Source organism: Equus caballus, chromosome 20 (assembly GCF_041296265.1).
Source record: "Equus caballus isolate H_3958 breed thoroughbred chromosome 20, TB-T2T, whole genome shotgun sequence".
NCBI classification, from domain to species: domain Eukaryota; kingdom Metazoa; phylum Chordata; class Mammalia; order Perissodactyla; family Equidae; genus Equus; species Equus caballus.
In genome coordinates this window covers 45,290,809-45,299,467 of record NC_091703.1, presented here as the reverse complement: position 1 = coordinate 45,299,467, position 8,659 = coordinate 45,290,809, and the positions used below count along the sequence as shown (strand labels likewise).

General features: G+C 46.6%; 1 protein-coding gene across 1 annotated transcript; it reads left to right on the top strand.

Annotated features, from left to right (window-relative positions):
* The first annotated feature begins 363 nt into the window (after positions 1 to 363).
* TBCC (tubulin folding cofactor C) lies at positions 364 to 3,840 on the top strand. The gene has a single exon (XM_005603927.4). It carries the CDS (start codon positions 1,110 to 1,112, stop codon positions 2,145 to 2,147), a length of 1,038 nt encoding a protein of 345 aa, XP_005603984.1. The 5' UTR covers positions 364 to 1,109; the 3' UTR covers positions 2,148 to 3,840.
* Positions 3,841 to 8,659: the final 4,819 nt, after the last annotated feature.

Genomic DNA, 8,659 nt, shown 5'->3' with positions numbered 1-8,659 from the left:
CGCCGCCTCGGCTGCCCACTCACACCTCCGGCTGGTCCCCACTTTAGGCTGGGCTCATGCACTTCCGGTGACAGAGCCCTCCCACCACCTCTAGACATAATGTAACATTTCCCCCATCGCCTTCCTAAAGACCGACGGCCCCCTGAAGAGCCGCAGAGCCCGGGGCTGGGGTCTCACCCCGCGCGGCCAGCGGCGCCCAGCTGCCAAAGGAGTGACCGCGAACGCGGGGAGGGCGTGGGAGGAAGAACAAGGGGGTGTGGAATCTCACCCTCCCCCCAACCCCCACCCCTGCGACTGCAGCAATTGGCCAAAAAAATAGTAATCCGTTTCTAGACTCCCCCAGGGCCCCCTGAACCCAGTTGCAGTGAGGAACCCAGGCTCTTCCATCCCGGTGCCCCTCGCCTTCTGCCGCCCCCGTAACTGCCCGCGGGGATCCAGTAGCCCCAGGCCACGCAGAACTGCAGCGGCTGGGGGGGAGGGGGCAGGTAGGATGAAGATTTGGGGGCGGCAGGAATGGGTTGGGGGAAGGGGTGGCGGAAGGGAAAAGAAAAAAACAGAGGCATGCAAGCGGCTCCCTAGCCAGCTGTTCCAGCTGCCGCCTCCTCGGGCGCGGACCGGGCGGTGCAATAGTCCCCCCCTCCATCTTTCTCACCACTACCTGTCCCCCCACCCACCCCACGCACACATTCCCCCCACCAGTAGCGGATCTCCGGCCTGTAAGGGGGTAGTAGGGAGGAGCTCGGGGGGAGGGGGAGGCCTGCGAGTTTCTAACCTTGTTCTTATAAACAAACCCACATGTGCAGCTGCCGCTGCTGCAACTCACCCCACAATCCCGGATATAAGTCCTGCCCCTTTAAGAGGAAAAAAAGCTTCCCCCGCCTGCCTCCCACCCCACCCATCCACAAGGACCTTTGTCTCCCCACCCCCTCTCAGTCAGCCCCGCCCGACGTGCCCGCCCCCTCCGACGCGGAGGGGCCAATGGGCGAAGGAAATAGGGCCCGGGGTCTGACGTCAGCGTAGCCGGCCAATCACAGGGCTCGTTGGTGGGAGGCCTCACGGAGGGCGCGCCCGGAGGAAGGGAGGCAGGAGCGGGGAAGCTGGAAGGCAAGATGGAGGCTGGTAGTTGCTCCGCGGTCGGTGTTGGGAACGGGGACGTGGGGTCCCAGCGGGACCGAGGCCTGGTGCCCGAGCGGCTTCAGAGACGAGAACAAGAGCGGCAGCTGGAGGTGGAAAGACGGAAGCAAAAGCGGCAGGACCAGGAGGTGGAGGGGGAGACGAGCGACTTTTTCGCCGCCGCCTTCGCCCGGGAGCGGGCGGCCGTGGAGGAGCTTCTGGAGGGCGGGGAGTCCGGCGAGCGCCTGGAAGAGGCGGCCGCTCGGCTCCAGGGACTGCAGAAACTTCTCAACGACTCGGTTTTATTCCTGGCCGCCTACGACCTGCGGCAGGGACAAGAGGCTCTGGCGCGGCTGCAGGCGGCCCTGGGCGAGCGGCGCCAGGAGCTGCAGCCCAAGAAGCGTTTCGCTTTCAAGAGCCGGAGGAAGGATGCTGCTCCGGCCGCCGAAGTAAACGCGGCTGCTGGCGCCCAGGCGGCGAAAGGCAGCCGGGCCTCCCCGCCGCCCGTGAAGGAGGAGGGAGGCTTCGGCTCCAGCTACGTCTGCGGCTTCTCCAACGTGGAGTCGCAAGTGTTGGAGAAGAGAGCGGAGGAACTGCACCAGCGCGACGTCCTTCTGACCGGACTGAGCAACTGCACCATCAAACTATATGGCAATCCCAACACCCTGCGGCTGACCAAAGCCCGCCGCTGCACGGTGCTCTGCGGCCCGGTGTCCACCTCCGTGTTCCTGGAGGACTGCAGTGAGTGCGTGCTGGCCGTGGCCTGCCAACAGCTCCGCGTACACACTACGAGGGACACCCGGGTCTTCCTGCAGGTGACCAGCAGGGCCATCGTAGAGGACTGCAGTGGGATCCAGTTCGCCCCTTACACCTGGAGCTACCCGGGGATCGACGAGCATTTCGAGGGCTCTGGTTTAGATAGGAGCAAAAATAACTGGAAAGACGTTGACGATTTCAACTGGCTGTCCCGGGACGAGGCCTCCCCGAACTGGAGTATTCTTCCTGAAGGAGAGCGCATGGTCCAGTGGGACTAAGCACTCGTCACGCTGTCCTCCAGTCCTGCCACATGCTTCCTGTGTTGGACTGACTCCACCTAATGGGACCCCAGAGTTTACTTATTGAGTCACACTGTTTGTTTTCAGTATTCTAAAACTTGAGATTGTGATAGGCTTCTACTTGTGATTTCCGTTAAATTCATGACAGATGTAACACTTTAAAGCATTTTTGTTATTTTGGTAACGTCTGGGAGCTTTTATTTGACTCTGATAGTTTAAAGCAATAAGGGGAAGAGCGTGGCTATGTGCTCTCGTTTATAATGATTTGTGGTATTTAAAACATTGCACGATAAAGTAGGCCTTCAGTAAATGTTTATTTAGTAAATGAATTCAAGAGGGCTCTAGGAGCCAGTTAATTGGAAGTATGCTATCAAATCTATGCAAAGTACCATTAATTAAGAGCCTTTTTGACTTGAAGGTTTGACTTCCCATGTATTTCTCAGCAGGGCGCTGGAAGGACTCCTTTTTGGTCTTCAGCTTCCTTGCGTTAGCTTGGGCTTCTAGAATCCAGCTGCTTATCCACTCCAGGAGGCTCATGAGTCTTACCACTGTAAAGCCAAAGTAATTGTGTAGTTACCAATTTTTTGTGCATTTGAAACGTCCTAGACGTGGTTCTAGACACTCATATAAACTTATTAAGTCCTCAAAATCTTAGGAGGTAGGTTTTGTTACCACCATTTTTCAAGTGAGGAAACAGGTGAGTAGGTTGCCCAGTGTCACACAAGTCCACTGGTGGATGGGATTTGAAACCCGGTGGTCTGGCTCCAGAGCCCACCTTCTTAACCACTACAAGATAGTGATTTTGAATAGTGTTAGTTGAGTTGGAAAGAAAGCTTCCAAAATCATTTAAGAGAGCAAATTGCTTTTCTTAAATTCTCAGGCGTAATTATGCTACATGTTTGCCTATGAAAAGAATTGAGACAGACATCTAGCTGAGTCTTAATTTTTCTATTCATTTTGCTATAATTTGGTACTGTTAACTCATTTGGCTTTTTGCTCTATACACTACTATCCGTTATTCTTAAATGTAAAGTTGTAAGAGTTTCAAAAAGCTTTTTTGGTCTAGTGGCCTTGTAACTGCACACATACTTATTAATAATTACCACAAATATTAAGATGCTTGAAGTGCCTGAATTATATGTTTAATATTTACATGTTCTATTTTGCTCCAAAAAAGGATTTAAAGTGGCCTCTAGGGTATGTGAAATGTAACAAGATAACAAGAATGAGAAGGAGGAATAAGGGTAGAGTCACAAATTGGAGGCAGAAATGAGGCCAATAAAAAAATGTAGCCTGCCAAGCTCTATTCCTTAGCTGGCGGTGAATCCAGATTTTTTTTCCCTCAACTGTTAGCTGACTTGAAAAAGGATCCTAGTTAATTTCACAATTTGCAATGTCCTTAAAAAAGAAGGAAAAAAATCAGTTGCTTAGGCGAATTCATCCTGATAAATAAAAAGAGACAACACGTAATGAAATTCTCAACCATGTCTTCACATTAGAAACTATGACCCGCATTGTAAGCCTATGCCCCTAAAGACTGATAGGTTAACACCAGTGCACTTCAGGAAAAACCATGCGCTCATGGACTTGTAATCCATTTTTGTGGACTGACCACTTTTACAGGAAAGTTAACTAATCACATCTACAAAAATAAATTCTCTTGAACCTGCAAGCCTGCTGTTTGTAATAGATAGCAAAATCTCAAAATCATGGCAGTGTGAACCATAGTTAATGTTTACTAATCTCAGTTGCTTTCCTTGCTGCTCAGCAAACCTGTCCTGCCTTCCTGAATTATGTCAACTATACAAATTTATGCCTGCCATAACTCACCTGACAAGTTAGAAGCCATCCACTAGCACCCCCTTAACATCTCTCAATATTTGAAAAGATGTCAGTCTTCACTGGTGGTCTTCCTTGAGGCATATTTCCTCCCCAGGGCCACCTCGTCCCCTGTGCACATCCCCTCCTGCCTTCTATGGATCTTGCTCCCTTTCCATTGGCCTTTCTTTTCCTTCTTCAAAAACACCAGATCCTGAGATCCTCCACCCTAGTTTTTACTGAATGGTGTTCCAGCTCCTTCCCTGTGCTGTCAGCCATCTTAAAAGGGTGGCTGTGTCCACCTACATCTACCTTTACCTTGTCTTTAAGTCTTTGTAATTTTACCTCTTGTCTGCTGTAACTGCTCTTTGATGGTATCAGTGGCCTAGTCACCAAATCCAATAGCTCCCTCCCCTGCCCCGTGCTTATCCTTCTTACTCTAGGTGCAGTTTACTATCTTATGCTTGAAGTTCTCTCTCCTTGACCTCCATACCTCGCTCTACCCTCATTCTCTTATGACAGCTTCTTTCCCCTCCCTGGGATTCCAGTAACTTATAGCCCTTAAATATGAGTAATGCCCAAAGTTTTTCCTTTAGCTTCTTTGTAGTTGTTCTCTCCAGAACCTCAAGTCTCAACCTCAGGGCACAGTCCCAAGTTCGTATCCTCGGCCTCCACCCTTAGTGCACTCATCTGCCTTTCAAATTCCATATTTCCTTAAAATCTCCATTTTCACCCTTTCTCCCCAAGTTCCATATTTCTTTTAATGATGTCATTATTCTCCAGGCACTCAATGCTTACCAGGGCCAAGCAGGTAAAGTCAGTGAGTAAGGATGGGAGTAAGTCAGTAGGGAGTGGGGGGATCAGGTGACTTGGCAGACAAATGCAAGCATTTTAAAGCATTGTACAAGCCAAGCAAACTTTTTGGCAGTCTGCACCTTGTCCCTGAGCTGGCCAATTTGCAACATCAGACTTCCAAATCATGCCTGTTCTGTCCTCAGCAGCTCTTGCCTATTCATCCTGTCTTCTCAAGTTTTTCTGCCATTTCAGAGAGTTAGACCTTGTTGTGTTTTCCCTAAAACTGCTGTAGATTTGTGTGTGTGTGTGTGTGAGGAAGATTAGCCCTGAACTAACATCTGTTGCCAATCTTGCTCTTTTTCCTTGAGGAAGGTTGTCACTGAGCTAACATTTGTGCCCATCTTCCTCTATTTTGTATGTGGGATACTGCCACAGCATGGCTTGACAAGCGGTGCTAGGTCAGCACCAGGATCCAAACTGGTGAACCCTAGGCTGCAGAAGCAGAGCGTGCAAATTTAACCCCTATGCCACTAGGCTGGCCCTGCAATAGATTTTTTTTTACCAAAAAAAAAAAAAAAAAAGGGACAAAACAAAACAAACCTATGTTAAATTTGCATCCCTGAATTAAAAGCATTGACTAAAGTCACTTTAGTAAGTTTTTATTAAGCAAATCCACCAATAAGTGTAATGACCGTGTATTTTCATTAAAATGAACTCTGGAAAAGCAATAAAATTGTACATTAGTCAAGCAATTAGAGTTTATTAAACTTCATTTATGATCAGCTCGGTTAAGTAGAATTTAGTAAAGTATTATGAGTATTGTGTAATTAGAAAGTATTGCTGCAGAGTCGCAACCCCATAAGAGAAATAGCTAATTTACTTATAAGTTCTAAAGCTGAAGTTCTGATTGCAATGCAAGAGTTATTACTGCAAAAATAATTTAGTTTTAATCGTCTTAATCAGGCGGAAATGAACACAAACAGCAAGATGTAAAGACCCAACTTTCTCAGGCTAATGCTACATGGTAATACAATGTTTTAGAAACATCATGGCAATTATTCAAGTACCACAGAAACTGGACAACTAAATTGCATTTAATTCAAAAGTCTCACCACTGACGAAAACTTAGTCATACTATTTGACTATTCCATTATAAAGAAAATAAGTTGGCCATTGCAATTAAGATGGAAGGTCAATTATTTACCCAGTTTCAAGAAGGACGGGGGCAATATGACACAGAAAGCCATGTCCAATTCAACTGAACAAATATTTGAGCATCTATGCACTGGTTCAGCGTTGGGTGCTAAGAACCCGATGGTAAACAAGCACGGACTCTTCCTTTATGGAGGGTGCAGTCTAAGCGGAGGTCAGACGAATGAAACAACAGTCACAATAGAGAAGTTCTGAGAGCTTTGATAGGGTAGAGCCTTATAATAACGTCTCCAGTTTGGAAGGGACCTTAAGTGAGGCATCAATGTCAACCACCAATCCAGGGTTTGAATTCCCTGGATGACGTGCCTGCCCACTGCCTACTTGGATCAGCGGCAGTCGCAGAAGGAAGTAGTTACTACTCAAAAGCCAGCCTTCCAAATTTTCAGATAGTATGCTTACTCTGAACTTTAAGAACTGACAACACCAAGCAGGATAGTTCAAGCCCATTTACTCACGCGGTAAACAAGCTCAACATTCTGTTCATGCATTCAAATACTTTATTATAAAGTTTTTTTTTTAGTTGAATACCTCTCAGTTGTGTTATTTCACCAAGAAAGCTATACGTAGTCTGATTTTTAGAGCTGATATCAAGGTAGAGGTTTGATTCTTTTTTTTTAAAAAAAAAAGATTGGCACCTGAGCTAACTGTTGCCGATCTTTTTTTTTCTGCTTTTTTTCCCCTCCCCCCCACACCCCCCCCAGTACATAGTTGTGTATTTTCAGTTGTAGATCCTTCTAGTTGTGGCACATGGGATGCCGCCTCAACGTGGCCTGATGAGCGGTGCCATGTCCGCGCCCAGATCCAAACCAGCAAAACCCTGGGCGACGGGAAGCAAACTGCACAAACTTAACCACTCAGCCATGAGGCCGGCCCCAGAGGTTTGATTCTAAGATGGCAGTGCAATGTACTTTTTAAACATAGACAATTCAGGCAAAGGGACAAAAATATTAGAACAAAAAGTAAATCTCCCTCCTTCCTTTGATCCTAGCCATTTAGTTCTCTTTGGAGAGCAACAAACCTTTACCTCTTTCCTTTATTCCTCTGGTCTATGCATTTACAAACTTGTGTGCAAAATATCCTTTTATGCTCCCACCCAAATAGAGGCACACTATATATACTATTAGGCACCTTGCCTTTGCTATTGCCATTATGCTTAGAGATCTCCGCATGTATGTACATAAAGAGTCATCTCATTCTCTTTAAGTGCTGCATAGTATTCCATTATATAGAATGTGCCATACTCATGTAACTAGTCTCTAATCGATGGACATTTAGGTTGTTACAATCTTTAGTCATTAGAAAAATGTTACAGTGAATATCCTTAAACATAAATTACTTAGCATATGTGCAATATTATCTATAGGCTAAGTACCTAGAAGTGGAACTGATGAATCAATGTTATGAACAGGGCCAGCCAGGTGGTGCAGTGGTTAAGTTTGCACGTTCTGCTTTGGCAGCCCGGGGTTTGCTGGTTTGGATCCCAGGTGTGGACGTGGCACCACTTGGCAAGCCACACTGTGGTAGGCATCCCACATACAAAGTAGAGGAAGATGGGCATGGATGTTAGCTCAGGGCCAGTCTTCCTCAGCAAAAAGAGGAGGATTGGCAGTAGTTAGCTCAGGGATAATCTTCCTAAAAAAAAATTATAATAATAAGTTATGAACATTTATATTGATGGATATTAACAAATTGCCTTCCAAAGAGGTTTATCAATTTACACACTCACTAGCAATGTCTGAGAGTCCTGTTTCTTCACATGCTTATCGACATACTGTGCTATCAAACTTTCAGATCTTTGCCAATCTGATAGTTACAAAGTGTTATCTTTCTGTGATAGTAATTGTAATCATCTCCTAACTTGTCTCTCCATCTCCAGTTTCTAAACCATTTGGCATGTATCTACTGAATTAGTTTTCTTAAGCATGTCACTCTTGATCTGAAACCTTCTGAGTCTCCCATTGCTTGCTGGACTCCCTGGCCTGGAAGACAAGCCTCTCCACCATCTGCTGTCAGCCTACTGTTCCTACGTGATGTTTTACTGTTTCATCACGCATGCTTCACGCTCCAACTAGTCTGAACTAATACCGATTAATCAAACACACTGTATCAGTCAGGGACCTGGCAGGAAACAGATGGCACACTCAAAATGGATAATTTGAGAAGAGCTTAATACAGAAGCTATTTACAGAGCTGTGGGCAGAGTTTAGGAAAAGCAGTAAGAGCTGGCGCAAGACTTTCTATCATTTCTAGGGCTGAGGGGACAAAACTGTTACCTGAACCCAGAGGGACAAAGCGCTACCTGACGGGAGCTGTGGCCTGTGATAGAAGGATGCAGCCAATCCATTGTGACCTGGTAAGGGGAGATCCACGGGGATCAAAAAATGCCGCTCTCAAACTACCCTTAGATATCACCTTACACCCGTTAGAATGGCTATAATCAATCACCGAGACAAAAAACAAGAAATGTTGGAGAGGTTGTGGAGAAAAGGGGACCCTCATCCACTGCTGGTGGGAATGCAAACTGGTGCAGCCACTGTGGAAAACAGTATTGAGATTCCTCAAAAAACTAAAAATAGAACTACCATATGATCCAGGTTTCCCACTACTGGGTATTTATCCGAAGAACTTGAAATCAACAATACAAAGAGTCTGGGGCTGGCCCAGTG

Bases quoted from the DNA above. Each gene is read 5' to 3' on its own strand.
- TBCC (XM_005603927.4), top strand. From the start codon at position 1,110: ATGGAGGCTGGTAGTTGCTCCGCGGTCGGTGTTGGGAACGGGGACGTG.